The sequence below is a fragment of the Lontra canadensis genome, unplaced genomic scaffold (genome assembly GCF_010015895.1).
Source record: "Lontra canadensis isolate GAN:19392208 unplaced genomic scaffold, GSC_riverotter_1.0 scaffold96, whole genome shotgun sequence".
NCBI classification, from domain to species: domain Eukaryota; kingdom Metazoa; phylum Chordata; class Mammalia; order Carnivora; family Mustelidae; genus Lontra; species Lontra canadensis.
The window spans coordinates 1808631-1829600 of NW_022631090.1; the positions used below are offsets into that span (position 1 = coordinate 1808631).

At 43.9% G+C, this 20970-nt stretch overlaps 1 protein-coding gene across 1 annotated transcript in view; it reads right to left on the minus strand.

Moving 5' to 3' along the window:
• The window catches only part of COL4A6 (collagen type IV alpha 6 chain), a 267989-nt gene that overhangs the window by 55458 nt on the left and 191561 nt on the right, over positions 1-20970 (minus strand). The window contains exons 5-6 of the mRNA XM_032837168.1: positions 4543-4677; positions 3358-3402 (exon numbers count right to left, since the gene is read on the minus strand). Coding sequence (XP_032693059.1) covers positions 3358-3402; positions 4543-4677 — 180 coding nt within the window. The remainder of the gene's footprint in view (positions 1-3357; positions 3403-4542; positions 4678-20970) is intronic.

The following is a 20970-nucleotide window of genomic DNA, read 5'->3' on the forward strand; positions in this document are numbered from 1 at the left end:
CCACAGCATTTCGGGCACTTGGCCCTTTCTGGTTTTAGCTAATGATTTTACACATGTGTGGGCCAGCTCTCAATGAGAATGTAGCTCTTTGAGGGAGGACACCATGATTCTATACAACCACAAGGCACCAAACACACAGAATAAGATGGGCTGTAATCCAGAAAAGCAACATTCCTCTGGACCCAGATTTCAAAGGGAAAATTTTCCATTTGGTGAGTGGTCAGTGTCCACTTTGAAGATATAAATCTGGTGTGTTCATTTACGAGTCTCTAGGAAGGGAAATATTTGAGATTAACTCCAGGAGAAAAGCTAAACATACATTGCAAAGGACAACTTGAAAACTTCTGCTTCCAACTGATGGGAACGAAAACAGTTGATAAACATGCATTTCTTGTGGGTGCCCACATCCCCAGTGCACAGCTGTGATATCATGAAAAACCACAAGCCTACTGCCGAGTCTACATTATTCTAATGTTGACTATCTTGATGAATGCTTGTTTGTTCATTCTCCCAACTGGTTGCTGTGCCCCTTGGTGCACCGACTTGAAAGATCATAAAATGATTATTTGCTCACTCATGTTGAAACTACCTACATGGCAGCAACGATGGAGTTTTGGGACCAAAACCAATGACACATATGTTAGCGATCAGCCAACATTAAGTGGGGAATAAGATTTGTGCAGTGATCCAGTTTAGTAAGATGTGTTGGGAAAGCTGTTGGTTTCAGCTGCCGAAAGTAGAGCAAAATAATTAGTCTTCCTGTGTCTGAGGGAGTCCTGCCAGTCTGACAACCGTTGCTTTTGTGGGCACTAGAGGTTGGAGTCAGTCCCACAGATATTTCTAGCATTCCTAGCATGTGGTGAATTTAGCCCCAGGATCTCTGGGGCCTGCGAGTAGAGTAGGAGATGTACTCTGCATTTTCAAGAAAGCTAGATAAGACCATCACACAAGACAACTAATAAACACCATGGGCCACATGTAATAAGGAGATACCAAGGACTCCTAGATTGGAGATGGAAGGGAGAGGTAAGCAGCAAACAGAAGGTGCCCAAAAAATATATCTTGAACCACTGGAAGAGAGGGAAGGAACAAGGGAGAATAATTTAATGGAGTAAGAGAGCCTTGGAGCCTGAGGCTAAAGCAATTGATAGTAAAAAACAAACATAGACAATCTTTGGTCAAGGGAAGGGCCCAGGGAGTGGGAATTTCCATCAGGGGTAGTACATTTATTTGGAGGAATCTGGACACCGTACTTCATTCTCTCAAGCAGTGAAGCCCCAGAGAGAAGTGATCAATTCCTGCAAGCACTAGGGCTCTCCTGGCCACATGCTGAAGGCAGAAGGGTCCTGCTGGACTCTGGGGCATGTCCCACTTCAGAATTGGAATCAGCCTCAGTGTCACAGGATTCTGTTCCTTCCAGCCTCCATTAAAAAGAGACTACAGGGGGCACCTGGGTGGCTCAGTGGGTTAAGCCGCTGCCTTCGGCTCAGGTCATGATCTCAGGGTCCTGGGATCGAGTCCCCGCATCGGGCTCTCTGCTCAGCAGGGAGCCTGCTTCCCTCTCTCTCTCTCTCTCTGCCTGCCTCTCTGTCTACTTGTGATCTCTCTCTGTCAAATCAATAAATAAAATCTTTAAAAAAAAAAAAAGAGACTACAGGAGGAAGGGCTCAGTGCTGCTGCAGGCTCCAACTCCCCCACTCAGTTCCCCAAAAGGAATGGAAGAGGTGCTCTCCAGCTTTCTCGTTTTCCTAACCCCTGGCTCCCAGAAGACACACAATCTGAACTGAGATCCTGGATAAAGTGCCGATAGGAACACAGCCAGGGTAAAATGCCAGAGGATGTCATAAAAGAACAGCTAACCCCATATACTTATTTCCTTTATTTCCCTACTGGCCCATTGCAGACTCTGCAGTTGGATAAAATGCAGAATTCTGATGGCCGATTTGTTGATACAGATAACAAATGGAAGGAAACGAGACTTCTGTCTTCCAGCTTCACAACTGTATACTAGATCTGGAAAGAAAATGGATCAAATGATAATATCTTTTTTTAAGATTTTGTTTATTTATTTGAGAGAGAGAGCATGAGAGAGAGAGCACACAAGCAGGGAGGGAACAGAGGGAAAGGGAGAAGCAAACTCCCTGCCGAGCAGAGATCTTGATGCGGGTCTCGATCCCAGGACCCTGGGATAATGACCTGAGCCAAAGGCAGATGCTTAACCGATTAAGCCATCCAGGGACCCCCAAATGAAAATCTGAGGGTAGATTCATATGCTTTTTCTGTATCCCTGTAGTAGAATGACAGCATCCAGCAGGTGCACAAGAAATACCTAAAGATTGGCACAAAGAGATTTAAGCCCCCTTCCTTGATACTAGATGATAATGCAGTATAACTCTAGAAGCTGTTAAGTCCAGGATTTGCCAAACTGTGCTTGGATATGGTTCAGAAAAAGGCCTTAGAGGTTGTTGGAAGGATAAAAACAGGCTCTAAAACCTCCATCAAATAAAGAAGCTCTACTTTTCCCGGATCCATACACCGATCTTCCACCCAAACCTTTGGGTCTTCTCCGTAACAAGGCTGAAAACCACTGCCATAGATGAACACAGCCCAGGCTACAGATTTGATATATATAGACACGTGACAAAAGGCAGAACTAAAACGTGACAGCAGCAAGTTGCAAATACTGTATTTTAAAGGCTGGAAAAATGTTAATCAACACTGGCAAAATGTTAATCATGGCCTCTCCAGTGGTGGGATAGATAAGGATACAGGGTGAACGGCACACCAAGGGGTTGGACCAGATAAAATGGGAAAAAGAGATGCCTGTAAGCTCCAAATTCCACACTTATATCCAGCAAAACCAGGTCCTCAGGATAAAGGGAAGAGGCTGTCTCTGCGTGATCTTTGGAACAGCCACTCTGCAAAAACTAAAGGGAAATTCACTCTGGAATGAGACAAGGCTGTAGAGAACAAATTACTGGAATGAAATGTATCGAGATACCACCAAGTATTTTTCTATCTAACTCACGTATCCTCTTAGTATTCTTTTTTTTCCCCCTTAATTTTCTTATAATGAGTATGCATGTGCTCTGATGTGTGTCTCCACATATCATCCCCGGTTGAATCTCCCCTCAACCACAAGACCTAACTCTTCTTGGCTAAGATATTGAATGTTATGCCTGTGCATGTTCCAGCCACCTGACTTGAGTGCTACCTGTAACTCAATCCCTGGGAAAGTGTGTGCAAACACTTTGCTTCAAACCCGATCATGTGCATCTCAACACTTGAAACAGGATGTGGTGAAGGCCAAGGCGACCTAGAAGTGATATTAAAAAATGCCTCTGTGCACATACTCACTGGAATCCCTTTGATGCCTAGAAAGCCAGGAACTCCCACGGGACCCTATAACAAGGAGGGAAAAAGAAGGTAAGAGACACTCTAATTGATCTCCACTAGATTAAGTGGGTTCTTCCATGTGATTTGTGACCTAAGCTGAGAAGTGTTGTGCACTTCCCTCTCCACATTACATCACCTTGCTCCCTCCTCCAGGTCTGGGTAATCACTTGCCTATACTCAAGGTCTTAAATGTGTCTGTGTTCTGAGACCAGTTTTTATTTTAAGCAATATGGTGCCAGACTGAAAATAATGGCTCAGTATCACGTGCTGTTTTGACATCTGGGAAAACCAGGAGGGCCTCTAAAGGCCTAGTCCCAAGTTCCCCTATCTCCTCTGCTCCCACAGATAAGATCTCCTAGGCAAATGGTCCTCCTTAGGAAACAGAGAAGGTGCAGCTCCTGCTTATTCCTGAGTCGTGGGTTTCAGTCCCTGATGGCCCAGTGAATTATTCAGTGTTGCCTCCCACAGCCCCTTCTGGTTTATTCTGTTCTAGAGTGCACCTCCACCCACCCTTTTTTTGTCCTGTGTGGTGTGTGGTGTCCTTCTACCGTTTACTGTGAATATAGGTGATTAATAAACCTAATGTTAATCTCTTCCATCTGGCATCAGGGGTCATATCTTCTGCCATCCCCAGAACCCTAGGGTGGGAATACCTCCTTTACCCGTGGAGTGAATAGGAGGTGCAGAGAATATAAACTAAGCTGCTAACTCAGCCAGCTACCTCAGCCAGCTACCATGATCAACCTCCTTTCTAGAGTGTCTTTCCCTAGCTTTGCGGCCCAGATTTCTTCCCAGCATTCTGACGCTTTGCTTCCCAGTCTCCTTGACTGGATTCCTGTCGTCTCCGGCCCAGCTGATTGAACTTCTGACCCATGCCCACATCGAACCCACCTGAAATCCCAGCCCAGCAAGCCCACTTTTCTAGCAAGTAGCCAACACATACACTTTATGGCTTGCTTGTCATGAGGGTCTCTCTAGAAATGGGTATCCCCCAGCGTATGCCCCAGCCTGTTTCCTATTAAATTCTGTAGCCTGGCACCAAGGTCCTTGGGATTCGTATTATTTCCATAAAACTGAGATTTAGAACCTTTTACCTTCATACATGTAGTCCATAGTCAAAGAAAAACCAAGCTCTGGTGTTTTTACCTTATCTCCTTTTGGTCCATATGGTCCCAGGGGGCCTGGGGAACCCCTTTCTCCTTTCAATCCAGCTAAACCACTAGGGCCAGCAAATCCTTGAGGGCCCGCTGGACCTTCAATTCCAATTGGTCCTGGTCGCCCCTATGATGGAGAGAAGGGGTGCAGTTAGCCAATAGGGGACTCAACATCAACACTTCCAATTTTCCCATGCACAGAGAACACTGTCATCACTTCACTAAATAATTTTGGCTTAGAGATCTGTGAAGCATGCCAAAGTTCCAGACATGGATCAGAAAAGGCTATTTTCAGGGCTGCTAAGCTTATTTGGATAGAACATATTTTATAAGCACATTTAATAAGATTCATGTGCACCAAGATCCTTCAACTTTGTACTTCTTAGATTAGTTATTCAGGCAGGATAATATTGTCCTCTTCCTGGTTAGTGCCAGGCCATCCATCAGATTGTCAAAATAGTGAAAGAACAGAACACTGGAGAGCATCGTGACATTTTATAACTCACATTCAAATGGCCAATCCTGTACTTGCTGTGAAGTCCGGAAATGGCTAGGCCTAAAGAACATTGCCTTGGGGGATCCAGAAAGGGGAGAAAGATCGAGAGAGGATCTTTGGACTAATCAACCTGCAAAAGCTTATCTTCATATGCAGATCCCAGGGCTCCATCACTGCAACTGGAAACAGATGCTTACAGGGAACACACACACACACACACACACACACACACACACACACATACTGTTTATTTTTCCTCTATTTCTCCTTCTTTCCCTTTAACCCACCATCTGTAGAGTGTTGAATGTGTAAAATTCAAGAAGCCTGAGACTATGCTTTAAACATCAATTATGATAGCAACAGGGAGCACCTTGAGGATTTTGAATGCATTAGCTATGAAGTGCCTGTAACAATTAAGCATGAGAGTTCAGGCTGACATTTTGAAGCTAACCGAGACAGAGAATTAACAACAGTGGGTGCAACACAGGTGGGCTAGTCTATCATTTAGAACAAATCCCAGTAGGTACTGAATATTCTTGGCAGAAAGATGAAAACCATTAGTAATGTGCATTACCTCTCACAGAACACAACACCCTACCAGGTAGAGACCCTATTTTCATGAACGCTTCCCATCTCCACCTCTTGGTCCTTTTCCAGACTGAAATCTGCAATTTCCTCAGATCTGTGAAAAACTCAGAAAAGCCCATTAGACAGGCTCCTTAATATTCACCCGCAAAGGTTACTTTTTTAAAAGCTGGAAAAAGGACAGATGCTTTAGGCAGTGGTTAGAATCACGTACTGGAGATGCAAGTGGCAGCCAGCTATGTGGGGCCTTTAGAGTAAAATTTCCGGTGTTAATCAGACCCACAAAGACTGAAGACTCATCTAAGGAAGTACAAAGAGGTTCTTCCCAAGGAGATGCAATTTTCTGGGGTGACCACGCACCACTCAACCTTCTCCAGCACCCAAAGTATAACTTTCAAAAGGTGCTAGGCTGTGGAGTGCTTAATGGGCTTATTTCTGGGAATGATGGAGCAGGAAGAGAACTTTCACTTTTTATGCTTTTATCTCCCATTGCTGGAATTTTCTATGTAATGATTCTGTTATTTATTACTCTTGCATACATGGTAAGAGAAAAAGAAAAAGACCAAAAAAGAAGAAAAAGACCAACACCAATACTAAAAAGAAGACCAATTATAAAAATATAAGTATATTTTATATAAAATATTGTATATTTTATATACTTATAAAAATATAATGCTGGAGTTTTGAGGTTAATGAAGAAGTCTAAAAGGTAAGCCACAAAACCAGAGCAAACAGTAGAAGTCTGGAACAGAGCCTAAGTGGTCCAGGAGCGCAAAGAAAGTGTTGGCCATGGAAGGCCTGGGAAATGCTTACGTTCTGTCCATGGTTGGGGAGAGTCATGGCCCACGCTGGAAAGAAAGGGGGCCCCCAACTGAGGTGGGCCTGGAAAGCAAGGGAGGAAAGTTGAAGACTTGATAGAGGAACTCATAGGGAACCCTCAGAGGTTTGGAGATAGGGGATGGATGGGAGGAAGGCAGCATTTTGAGGCTGAAACTCATCAGTAAGCATTCAGAACAAGTGTGTGTCAGCTGGAGGCCAGGGCAGCCTGCCTGAGGCTGGAACAAGGGAGACAGATAAGAACCAGCTATTGGGGGAGGAGGGGAGTCGTTGGTGGGAGGATGGGATCCAGGATGGGCTTGCTGAGGTCAGGTTATTACTAGCAGAGACAAGGCTGGCAGGGCACTGCAAGCTTGACCCAAATCTGAGGCCTGCCCAAAGTTTTCTCACATCAAGGGATGGGAGGTGGAGAGCACAATAAACCACTGCACTGAGAGAGTGGATTGTGGTGTGGCCCAATTCCCATCTTGCTCGCATCACTGGGGCCTGAGCAGGGAAGGCCTGGCTGGCACGCTCCAACTCTGGTCTCTTGCCTCTGTGAGCACACGCTCAGCAAGAGTAACTAAGGAGATGTAGGAATGAGGCGATTCTAGGACTGGACTCAACAGGAAATCTGATTCCATCCAGAAAAGACAGGATCCCCTGGCCGGCTCCCTTTCTCTTGGAGGGCCTGCCATGCTGAATTTGCCACAGAAAGCTTAAAGTGAGTCTCTGAAAGGACTTGTAGATTCTTTGGATTCTAATTCTTTTTCCAAAGGGGTTTCTGAAATGGCCCCCCTCAGGGGCATGCTTACCTCTGAGGTAGAGCTTCTGGGCTGGCCTCAGCTAGGAAGCTCTCAGGCCTACCTAAGGGCCAGAAACAGGGCATGCGGAATGTCTCGAGGCCTCTGAGGTACCAGGAGCCTAGAACTGCCTCCTCAGTGGGGTGCCAGGCCCTTCTGGAGCCTGCAGTCATAGGCTAAGAGACAAGGACTCTTCCTCCCCACTGCGGTGTCATCCTACAGTGGCTCAGAGCACTGGGCACAGATGAAGACGGCTACAAGAAGAAGTGAGAGACGTTTGTTTTCTGGGATGTTTTGTCAGCCATCTCTAGATATGCTTGCTCTGTGCTTCCAGATGCATGTTTTTTCTTGCTCGTCTCCAAGGCACAGGGTTCCTGTCTCTGTGCTCACTCTACTGCTGAAGCTTAACCCTAAATAAATGATGGACTGCTTTGAGGGGGTGGGGGAGGGCTGCGAAGCAGCGATCGGTGGCACTTTTCATAATGGCCAGCAGAGGTCAGTGTAAGAACACAGCAGCTGCAGATAAGCAGGTGGGTGGGTGGGCCTCTCTCTCAATACAAATAAAAAGAAATCAAACCAGTGTCAGAGAAGTCACAGAATGTTCGAGCAGAAAGGGCCCTTGGAGACCATTTCATCTAGGTTCTGTTTTATACATGGGGGTGGGGGGTGGGGGAAGAGGACGAGAGAAGGGGAAGGACTTGTTCAGGTCCCAGAGCTAGTGAGGAAAACAGTACGAGACTCCAACCAGACTGCCAGCTGCCAGTGTGTGGCTCTTTCCTGGCTCGCCAGTGGCAGATGTCCTAGGGGGTCCTTGAGGCTGCCCCCCTTACCCCAGGCCCGCCCCTGGGACTATCCCCATCAGTAGGCTGCAGCAGCCAGATGCTCAGACATCATTTCTGTCTTCCTAACTCTGATCATTTCACAGAACCAATCTGAAACACTGGTACTGTTTGGACTGCTAGCAGAATTTCAATGGGCTTGGACCAATGCCCTGCCCTGATACATGTCATTTATTTTGGCAAATAGACCCAGACAGGGCAGAAGAGACTCCTCCAAGTCTTTCCAACAAGCTCTCTTGCCTCCATCTGCTAGGGATTTTAAATATGTGCAGCAGGGTGGAATTCTCAAGAGACTGAGCTGGGACTTGAGCCTGAGGCCAGGAACTGCAGCACCCTACTGAACCCGGGCTGGCTGCCTCCCACTGACCACACGGCACTGGGGTTAGGATGCAGTTTCGGGTAACCTTAGATCAGACCACACCCACAGTTCTGGCCCCACATCACTGGGGTAACAGACCCAGTAATGGCTCTGCATATAAAAGACAGTAGTCCCTCCTTGTTCATGGGTATGTGTTCCAAGATGTCCAAAGTGGATGCTTGAAACCACAGATGGTACCAAACCCTATATACATATATATACACTATTGTTTTTCCTATATATACATACTTGGGATAAAGTTTACTTTGTAAACCAGCCACAACACAAGATTGACAATAATAATAAAATAGAACAACTATTAACACTTTGCTGTTAAAAAAAAAAAGTTATGTGAATGGGGGCTCTCTCTCAAAATATCTTACTGTTCTGGACTGCCCCTTCTTGAAATGAGGTGAGATGATACAATGCCTACGTGATGAGGTGAAACGAGGGGAAAGATGGAGGCGTTGTGATGTAGCTGTTAGGAGGATCGTCTGCTTCAGTACCATAGCTGACCGCAGGTTACCGAAAGCATGGAACCGCAGAAAAGGGGAGACTACTGAGGTACACATGCGCAAAAATAGCATCGAAGACTCTTAAAAGCACACACCTCAGACTAGTTAGGAGTGTGACATGGAGAGGGGGCTGGCTTTTCCTCACTAGCCCCCTTTCTGTCTTTTTATCCCTCCCTGAAGTTTCCAGTGTCCTTCTCCAATCAAATTAAAATTTATGCCTACAGAAGAATCTGAAACTCATTGCCCCTGAGGCATACATGACTGACAACAACTTAGAGCTTTACTTCTACCCAAGGGGATTTGTATTTTAATGGAGAGCAAAGCATTATGCTAGGGGATGCAAATGATATCTATGAAGCCGAGGAATAAAGGGAACGTGTGCAGACTTTCCTGGTATCAGAATGCTGGATCTGGAGTCCGACAGATTTGGAGTCCAATCTCCTTTGCCACATAATAGCTAGGTGACCTTGGACAAGTGACTTAACCGCTGAGTCTCTAGAGTTCTGAGAAATAATAGCTCTCATGAGGGTTATTGTAGGAATTTAAGTGAGTTAATGAGCTCCTGGCAGGTAGAATGAAAATATCCATTCCCATTCCTCTTTACGTATCATTTATGATAAAATGGAGAAGTTATGATTGAGTACTTTTAATGTTCCTTCTCCAAAGTTTAAGGGGGAGATGCACAGATATCATTGAGAAACTCTCTTTGGGGCAGGGATGTGTGCCCAGGAATGAATGAGCATGTATGCCAGCACCCCACATCTATGAGAGCATTGCCCCCCCCCCCTTACTTAGCGTTGGTGTCTTGGCTCTCCTGGGCACTCAGCTCTTCAGTGTCTGCTCATTCTCCTAAAGGAACTTCCTCTACATATTAATGACTTTCCAGTCTGAATCTCCAGCCCCGATTGCTCTTCTCATGGGCCAGATCCCGATAACTAATGACTGACTAGGCCTCTCCATCTGGATATACCATCCCAAACTCAACAAGACCAAAGCTGAACTCATCATCTTCTCCTCAACCCTATTCCCAAAACCAGTTTCTTCCCCTTGAGTTAATGGAACTAACTTAGCAAATCAGTCTATCCACAAAGTTGACTGAACCAGAAACCCAAACGTTCTCCACGACCTCTCTTCCCTCATCTTCCGCATCCAATCCACTAGCAAGGACTGTCAATTCCACCTCCAAAATATAACTCAAACCTATTCATTTCTCTCTATCCTCACGGTCTTCAGCCAGGTCTTCCTCATGTCTCCCTAGAGTGTTGCCACAGGCTCCCAATTGGTCTACCATCTTCCAAACTTGCTTTACTTTCTTTTAACATCCTGCCCCAGGGCCTTTGTACATGTCTCTGATCTCCAGGTTAGCTCCTACTTATCATTCAGGATCCAATAAAGATAGCAGCTCCTCCAGGGATGCTTGGATGGTTCAGTCAGTTAAGTGTTTGACTCTCTATTTCAATTCAGTTCATGACCTCAGGGTCATGAGATCAAGCCCTGCATTGAGCCCCACATTGGGCTCCACACTGGGTGTGGAGACTGCTTAAGATTCTCTCTCTTCCTCTCTTCTAGCTCTCACCCCCCTTTCACTCGCTCACTCACACATGCTCTCTCTCTTTAAAAAAAATTTAAAAAAATTAAAAAATGTTTTACAAAGATGTCAGCTCCTCAAGGGAGCCTTCCATGATTGCCCCCACCTCACAGAATCTGCTAGATTGCTTGTTTGTGTCTATACCCCTCAATAGATTGCGCTCCTTGAGGACAAGTCCTGTGTCTTATTCCCCACCAAATCATCTACACTTAAGTACAGTGCCTAGTATATAGTGGGAGTTCAGTAAATGCTGAATGAATGGAGAAATGAATGAATGAATATGCACACTGAGAAGTCAGTGGTCAGGCACAGCAATACCTTCACTGGAAGTCTAGATAGCTATGTCAGAGTGCAATCAAGAACCATCTGATCATGGAACTTCAGAAAAAGAGAGCTGAACAAGACTTGGGATCTCATCCCATTCAGTATGGAGACGCTGATGCCCAGAAAGGGAACGGAACTTAACCAAAATCCATACAGTATCGATTCTACACATAAAGGAAGGGAGAGGATGGGGCAGCAAGACCAGAGAAACAGAACCCAGTGAGGAGGCTGTGACTTCCTGGAGAGAAATAATGTTGACTTGGACCAGGTTCATGACAGTGAAGACAGGGAGAAGACAGATTTGAGAATGATTTCAGAGGGTAAAAACCATATAGCATAGTATTAGATTGGAATAGGTGGGTTAGGCAGAGGGAGGTTTGAAGGCTGACTCCCAGGTTTCTTGCCTGGACAACTGAATGGATCTCTTCCCTGACTTGAGGAAGCCTAGGGGAAGAAGAGTCTTGGGTGGAAGATGAAGAGTCCGCCTTTGGAGAAGTGAGGATTAAGATATGTGGGGACCATGTAGAGAGATATTCTGCACCTGTTGCCCTCACTAGACCGAAGGTCTGAGAGGGCAGGGTGCTCAGTTGACAAATTTACCATGGTATCTCCAGAGATGCCGTGTCTGGTATGCAGTAGACATTCTATTCTGAGGTGTGCTGTGGAATGAACAACAACACAGAATTAAATGTGTACTTGAGAATCTTCAAGAAAGTCACCTCTGAGTCTCATTAGCTAGGGGAAAAATTAGATTAAAAGACTTTGTTGTTATCCTGGAAAAAACCTCTAATGGCCTTTGGGGAAAATGAAGCAGAGATCTCTGACCTCCAGCCTAGGAACTAGATGGCTTGAACTCTACATTTTGTCCTTATGTTCCAACTGGAATTCCCATCTTTGCCATAGGGCTGGGCAGAGGAAATGCAAGAACTTATTAGACTCTGGCTGGAATAGCTAGAGTATCTCTCCTAGCCATGAAATATACGGTAAGAAAGAACCTAAAGATAACACCCCCAAGACCAGAATATTTAAGACACTTCAGGATACTTTTCCTTTCACCATTCCTTTGGAAGATCACAATACATCTGGGCGGTAGGCTGAGGGCATCAAGCTACAAAGCAGTTAGCCAACTGGGTTTGCTAATGTCATACCATTGGTCAGTGGCAGAACTGGTATCAGGGCCTCCCAATCACCTCTGTTCTCCTTCTGTTGCAACATATGGAGACAGCCATCCACAGAGCCCTATGCTCCACTCTCTTAGTAATAGCACTAATGGGCTAGCATTGTGGGCAGAAGTAAATAAGGGACAAAAACACCAGTTGACGAAGAATAGGTCTAGTGTATGACCAAGACTCATATCATACAGAGATAGACAGACAGACCCATTTTGTGGCCAAGGAAGCCCCGGTTCAGCTTGATGCTGATAGTATCATCTACAGTTTGCCAGCAAGGACACTGACCCTACCCATCTACATACATACATACATAAATGGTGATCGGTGTCTAGCAAAGTGGGAACCCTCCCAAATTATTAGTGTCTGCCACAGCTAAGAAGCACTATCAGAGGTTTGCCCTCAACACCCAAATGAAATCACATTTATTTTCTTGTTCTTAAGCTGTAATCAGTGCTTAAAGCCAGCCCAGGCATGAAAACATGCATCTACATGTTTTGTTTGCAAAGACATACACACCCGTTCCCGTGGTTATTGTAAATGTGTTGAATATTTTAGAAAGACACCTTCCAGAGTGATGAAGTTAACTCTTGCTAGGCCACACTCTGCATCGCTCCCTTCTACCTGTTCATTCACATTTCTCTTCTACTTTTTTTTTAATTAAAAAAAAATTTTAAGTAGGCCCCATGCCCAACGTGGGGCTTGAACTCATGATCCTACCGTCAATAGTCACTAGCTCTGCCATCTGAGCCAGCCAGGTACCCCTAACATACCTCTTCTAAAATGTAATAATGACCTTCTTTCTACCAAGCACTTACTAAATCCCATCTCCTGTAATCCTTCTCTCTAACAGCCCCAATGGGTGGGTATTAGACTCATTTTACAGGTGAGAAAACTGAAATCCAGATTCAGAGAGTGTAAGAAACCTGCTTGAGGTTACCCATCAGGCAACTGCTGAAGCTAATTTTGGTGATATAAAAGCCTTTGCTTCTTCCACCAAGCTACATTGCCCCTCTGCACTGACTAATGCTCTGAATATAGAATCCCCGGCCCAATTGGAAAGAAGCAAAGAGAACTATTCTGGGCAGAAAAATACTGTCATTTTCACTGATAGCAGAACAACTGATCTCTATTTGCCCAATCTTTTCACTGGAACGGGTAATATTTAACAGAAACTCATTTACTGGAATTAAGAAATTAAGTCCTAAAAGGCAGTTCAAGGAATAGCACTTCCCAGAACTTAAAAAAAAAATTTAAAAAGAGGAGATATGTTTTTTGTTTAATTTCTTCCCTCCTCCTCCTCCTCTTCACCCCCTCCTCCTTTCCCTCCCCCTCCTCTTCTTCCTCCTCCTTCTTTAATTGTTCCACAGTTAAAATGGCCTCTTTAATTGTTCTGTGGGTAATGGACAGTTTACTAGGCTCATGTAGACAAGTTCTGATGTGCTATGAGTCCCTACTCCTAGCATATTAAATTAGGAGCAGAAAAGGGAATAGAGGCACAGGATACTAATTTGATGATCATTGTGCTGAGCAAAAATTAGGGAATTTTTTCTTTAAATGTGTTGTAGTTTCCCTTGCCCCTGAGGAATGCCAATAATTGTTAAAATAAGATGAAGCAGAGATGTCTGCTAGATAGAAGTGAATACGTTGATGAAGAATTTTCAGGTCTCATAAAACGACATCAGAAACCAGACCAGACTTTTGTGTCAATATTGTAATTGGGAAGTCTAGGAACCAAAAATCAAATAAAACTATAACTATGACCAGTAACAGGCCGTACAAAATAAAAACAAAACAACCACTTCTGTAAGCAAACAGATAGTTGAATGAGTCCCCCACACCCCTTCAAATGGGCACACAACCTATACAAAGAGACCCAGTGTACTACAAAGCATATACAGAGTTTCTGGACCACCTGAGAAAATAAATATGGCTCTTCTTGGGACAAATTTCACTTAAACTAGTAGGTGAGTTGAAAAAACTTGAAATCTTTACTTTGCCATAATTTTGTTTTCCTTCTTCAAATTTAGAAGGCAACTTGTGTATGACTTGATGGCCTGGGCCTCTTAAGAAAGCCTTTTAGTAAACTCAGATTGATGGTGTCATTGTCTCCCAGAAAAACCTCTTGTTTAAAGCAGAATCTTAAGATTCTGGTTCTGTTCCCTCTTCTCACTTTCTAGCTGGATGATATTGAGAAAGCCAATTCATCTCTAGGTCTTAGTTTTCTCATCAGCAAAATAGGGCTATTATATGCCCCACCTATTTCTTGAGTTGCTTTGCGCATCAGTTGAGACAATGTATGTGAGAGGGGCTGAGGGTTCATTCTATCAACAAAGCTTTGCTTTTGGTGTGTGTGGGGGAAACTCTGTCAACTAAACTTCCAATTTTCAAAAACGTCCATTTGCTAGTATTATAAGGCAAGAAGTCCTGAAATCAATAAAGTGCTCATGAGGAGGAAGTTTCAGTAGGAAAAAAAAAATTGAATCAAATGAAGAGCATAATTTAAAGCTGAGAAAGGTGGGGACAAATTAACTGTCCAGCACCGGATTCTAATTATAGTTTAAAGATGATTGGGCCTGCACTATCATCTTATTATTGTAGTTTTTAAAAACATGGTTTAAAATACATGGTTTAATTACAACCCAAAGCCGATCTTTTTCTTTTAGCATTTCTAGCAAAACATAGCCATGGTTTTATTATAAAAATCAAAGTGAAACAGGACTTGCCAGAAACTCACTTGACAGCAATTTTTCCTGCAATATATCTATTCCATTAGACAAGGAATACTTGTGGCCTTTCCTCTGACACAATAAATTACCCATCACTGATACACTGCACAACGTTTGGTCCAATACTGAGCTGATGTGAGCTGATTGCTTCTAGATCAATGATGGCTTCCCCAAGTCTCTGATGAGAAGCCATCAAGATTTGGGAGTTGGAGGGATGTGGAATAACCAACTACTGCTTTTGAAACAGAAGAAGAATAAAAGGAGTGTAGGATCAAAGAAATTCCCTGTTGGGACCCTTGCCAATGAGTTCAGGGAACCCTGAGAGGGGAGGGAAGGGCATGGAAGGAAGAGGAACAACTTACTCACATAGTCTCCGTGTGGTTCTCTCCCCGACCCCCACCCCTGTATTCATCTAGAACCAAAGGAGTATTCATATCCAAACCCATGCAGATAAAGAGATACACATTCCAACCCAAATATACAGACCCGTGGGCACAGGAGTCTGCTAAAATGGCAGGGCTTGCTGGTATTCCAGCATAGTCCACCATATACATCTCAGCCAGCCATGGATTTGAATTCCAAAAGCTGGAATGAGTAACATCTTTCCCACCTATGCAGTAGTCCCTAAGGAGAAGTAAAGTCATCCATGTAGATCCATATAGGCCAAAAAGGATATGGGAAGGGTGTCTGGAGAGCAAGGGTTTCAAAATCCTGATACCTTTTCCTGTTACCTTTCATGTGATGGATAATTAGAAGAGGAAGATAGGACGGATAGGACTCTGAACCCAGATGATGTTGATAAGTTTGTCTTAGAAACAGAGGAGGGCTTTTTATTCCTCCAAAGGAGAGAGTGGAGGAGGATGCATTTTAAAACAAAACAAAACAAGGACAAGTTTTGGTGAGAAGGAAGCGGAGCAAGTCCATTTCAAATGGGCCTCCATTTTTGCAATCAATGTCAGAAGTGAAGATTACATGAAACTGAGGGTAGCTGAGGTTCAGCTGGAGAGGGCTGGGAGGAGATGTTATGGGGGACTTAGCAGGAAGTCAGATGTTAGAAAAAGTGTGAAGGGCTGCCAAACAGTCCTAGGAACTCTGCTGACACTAAAGAACATGTTTTTGTCAAGGAAGATTTCCTCAAACAATACTTGGGCAGCCCAAGAGCAGGAGCAGGCAAAGCAGGTGATGGGCGTTTTCCAGGGTTGGGCTCTGGCACAGACATCAGAGGTACTGGTGGGGGGAAGATGGGGGTGAGGGAGAAGGATATGTCCAACAGGAGGACATGAGAGCCTTGTTGACATATCTGATCTTGGGGTCCAGCCTAGAGAATGATCTGGAAGGGAGCTAGCAATTCCTGATTAACAAATGACTGAGTAGAAAAGTTGGCTTTGCTCAAAGCAAGAAGTCTGAACTAGCTGTACCTATGAATTAGGGAGAGCATTGAGTACTTGAGTGCTGTCTGGACAAATTGGGAGTCAGGGAGCACAAAATGGAGATTCACACATGGAGAAAAATCCAGTTAGCCATGCCAAGCCACATGTACTGATGACTGAAGACCTTGTAGTTTGGTCTAGTGCCCAACTCGAAGGGAGATGGCTTCACCCGATGCAGATTCCACACCATGTGTAAGGAGCGAAGCAGCAACTCACATGCTCACAGCTCACCCCACCTTCCCCACTTCTAGAATGTCATTTGCATTTTTGTCACATCATGTTCTATCCAACTGTTCCCTTAGGGACAGTAACAATGACTTGCAGCAATGATCTGCTTCCTAGAGAAAGCAGATTCATTTCCCAGATGAATCAGGAAACTCGTCTGTGAAGAATCCAGGTGGGACACTGGGGAGGGAAGCAAAACTAGCCAAACCCTAGGATTTGGGGGGTAGAAAAATAGATTAAAAAGCTGCCAGCCAATCCAGGGGCCTGGCCTGGAGAGTTTAATGGGGTAACAGGCCCCATGCTCCCCTTACCTCTCCATCCATCACCACTTTTTTTTTTTCTTTCTCTGGTTTTGTGAGGTTTTTAAAAGTTTCTAGGTCTGGTGCTGGCAATGTCACAGAAAAAGCTAACAGAGAATTCTGCAGAGATAAAGTCCCCAGTGAAGCCTGTCCTAGCCAAGAGTAGCAACTATTGTCCCCTAAAGCTGAGTGGTAAACAAACATTCAAGTGCTTTCTTTCCCCTTCAAGGGTTTGAGAGGTTCAGGTCCGTTGGCTGAGAACCCAGCAACTAATTGCTTCTCTTGACTTGCTGACTGACAAAGAGAGGTTTGTTTTGTCCAATTTTAACCATTACCTGGAACTCAGGAGAAGAAAAGAAATCAAGGGGGTGAAATGCGGGAGAGCTCTAATAAGGCCATAGTAGTGGAAGGAAGATCTCCCAGGGGTGAAGGGGCAAGGCTAGGGGAAAGATTAAATCAAGGTGGAGAGCAAAGCTTGCTTTCAATAAGCAATTGTCAGGTAGACTACACCGGGGCTCAGGGGAGCCCCCCTATCCCTCAGGACCCTACTCAGTAACTACCCTTCCTTTTCCTTATATCTTCTGGACTGGTTGCTTTCCTTCAGTCTTCAAAACAAGCTCTGGTCTGCCTGATGTCAAAAAGTAAAACAAAAATCTTTCCTCCTAGCCCATGACCAATGCCATCTCTCCACCACTGTGTCTTTCCAGAACACAATTCTTTTTTTTTTTTAAGATTTTATTTATTTATTTGAGAGCGAGACAGTGAGAGAGAGCATGAGCGAGGAGAAGGTCAGAGGGAGAAGCAGACTCCCCATGGAGCTGGGAGCCCGATGTGGGACTCGATCCCGGGGCCCCGGGATCATGACCTGAGCCGAAGGCAGTCGTCCAACCAACTGAGCCACCCAGGCGTCCCAGAACACAATTCTTGATAGACTAGACAACACTCACTTTCTCTACTTCCACTCTTACCACTCTTCCCAACTCCTGGCAATCTGGGCCTACCAGCACCTTCCTCTTGAAAGCATTCTCTAGAATGTCACCAGAAAACTGGAAAGTAAATTCGAATCCCATAGACATTATTTGCGGCTCTTGTCCTTGCAGAACATTCTTTTCCCTCTGCAACCATCTCCTTGGCTTTCCCTGCCCGACACTATGGGTCATCCGGTCTTTTATCATCTCAGTCCTCTTCACTGGCCCCTTCCCTTCTGCCCCAAGGCTCTTGCTCCTCTCTCGGTGATTCTATCCACCTCTTCAAGTGTCTACTATCTCCTCTATAAAGATGAGACACCACTCTAATTTATTTCTCAGGTCCTGTCGATTTCTCAAGCCCATGTCTACACTCCTCTTACTGGTCCCCTTAAGGACCAATAACAAAAGCCTAGCTCAGTCCCTCATTAGCTCTCACCTGGATAATAACAGCCTCTGGAGTTCTGTCTGCATCAAAACACTGCTGCCAGTCTAACACACTGGACTGTAATCTTCCTAGATCTGATCTTATTGCTCTGCTCAAAAACTCTAAATTACTCCCTATTACTTTCAAAAAAAATTCATACTCCTTAACCAGGCATTGAAAGCCTTTCACCATTCAGCTCCCACCTGTCTTTGCAGGCTTATTTTCCACTAAACACCCCTGGCTGCCCTAGATACCAGGCACGAGTCTCCTCGCTGATACTGAAATCCATCCTGTACTCACTTCCCACCTGGCTTCAACCAACTGATTTCCTTGCCAAACAGACCCCTCTTTTCCACAACTCTCTCCCAAGATTCTATCTCTCATTCAAAGATCAGCTCAAATCTGATCTCTTTTCAAAAGACTTCTCAGATTTCCCTGGTTGGAGTTATTGTCTCCCTCCTCATAGCACTCCAATTAAAAATTTTGTGTCTGTATTATTTCGAACTCAGCTCTAGAGAGCTGAGTTAATCACACCCCTCAGTTGATGGCAAAATATTATCATTAGTCCCTATAAGGTCCCTGCTTTTATTTTATTACTTTCCTCCACCCAAATCTCCATTCTCATTCTTGTCCCCTCACAGGGACATTCTATAATGCATTGGATGTAAGTCCAGGATATAGATACATAGATGATAGATAGATAGATAGATAGATAGATAAATAGATGTTGTTGTCATCATTGTTATTGTTGCTGTTGTTGTTGGTGGTGGTGGTGGTGTGTGTGTGGATATAAATATTATTGGGCCATAGATCTTCTATTTCTTTTCATAAGAACTTTTTCAAGATCTCTTTGGTATTTGCACAACTACTTTATGGCTTCTAATCCTTGTTAGTATGTAGTCACCACACTTTACATGTGTATTTTCCCAATGATGGACACCTACTTTGCCTCCAATCCCTTACACAAATGATTCTGTGATAAATATCCTTGTAAGCATCCCATTTTAGAACGCTGGAGAGGTTCCCCAGGACACATACCCAGGAGTGAGGTTTCTGGGTTGTAGAAACATATCCGTTGTTACTAGCAATACGTGCCATCCCATTGCTCTCCAAAAAGCTAGACCAGCTTACATTCCCATGAGCAATGCTGAAGATTCTTTTTTCCCCACATGCTCATAAATGCTTTTATCTTTTTAATTTTTGCAGGTTGAATGAGTATAAGTTGGTATTTTGATTTGTATTTCTCTGAATACAAGCTAGATCTATCATCTCTTCATATGCTTTTTAGCCAATCCAGTTTCCCCTTCTGCGAGCTGTCCATTCTGTGAATATGCTTTGCCCCCACCCTTTTTTTTTCCTGTTGTGTTTTCTGCCTCTTTCTTGCTAACTTACCAGAGTTCCTTGGACATTCTAGATATCCATGCCTTGCCAGCTTTAGACATTACAAACATCTTCTCCTAGTCTAGCATCTGTCTGTCAACTTTGGCTAGGATGTCCTTGATTGAATTGAAAGTCTCAAGTTTGATGTAGTAAAATTCATGACTCTTTTACCTTATGTTCTGTACTTCAGGGTCTTATTAATGAAATCCTATACCATCTTAAACTATAATGAAATTCTCCTCCATTTGTAGTTTTACTTTCCACATTTATGCTTTTAATCTACCCGGAAGTCACCTTTGTGTGTTATATGGAGGTAGCTATCCAACTTTATTTTTCTCCAGATAGCAATGCCTCTCAATCCTTTTCATGTCATGGCACAGAGAGAATACGATAGCATATTCTTGGCATAATGTGGGAAACTAAAGGGGCTACTCATGGCCAGAGGTGGAGCCTACCAGCTTGGGAGCTCTGGCCTTGTTAGATCCTGCCTGGCCATCCCAAGGGTCAAGGGGATCAATAATAGCTCTTACTCCTGTAATCCATGTGTGGCTTTCAGTGTGAAACACTGACTGAGAAGCTCTGTCACATGGGGATCCATTCTTTCTAATACCAAACCATCCATCCTTCCCTTGTTGTGAAATTGCATTGATATTATCATGTTTCTGAGCTCTATATTCTGGCCCTTTGCTTTATTTGCCTTTTACAAATATATAAGGCCTACAGTAATTTATTATTCTTATTACTACTACTACTACTACTATTATATCTTTGCAGCATGTCTCAAAATGGAGGAGGGCAAGTCTCTATTCTTTTTCAAAATAGACTTGGATAATCATAGACATTTATTCTTCTATATGCATCCTAGAATCAGTTTTTTCAGGTTCCTTAAAACATCCTGCTGGAATTTTTGTTGGAGGGGCCCTGAAGTGGTAGATTTGAAGTGGTTGATTTAGACATCTGCACCGTAAGTCACTCCATTCATCTCTATGGTGTCTACTAACCACCTGGTCAGAGATTTTTATATTTTTTCATAGAATTTAAAAATTTTATCTGTAACATGCCTAATATCCTTTCCATTAGATGAATTACTAAAAACAAAAGATACGTTACAGGTTTTTTGTTGTTGTTGTTGTTATTGTGAATGGTGATTTTGTATACAGAATTTTGTATGTCTGTCATATTTAGAGTGTGCACTGAACTTGAAGTCTGTGTCCAAAGGCCTTCCCTAATTGGGGCATCTGAAGACAGGCCTTTGATTCACCTTTCACCACAGTAGGAGCTCACTTAATATTGTTATTTAAACTGAATAGAGGAGACTGCAAAGTGCTTCAGAATGCTCTGGAAATTACCATCCATGTAATTTTTCTGACAAAAATGCCATGTGATTCTCATTTAAAAGTAAACGCTATGTTACTTCAGATTAGACGGTGAAGGAAAGAGAGGGTAGGAGGAAAAACAGATTACTACTCATG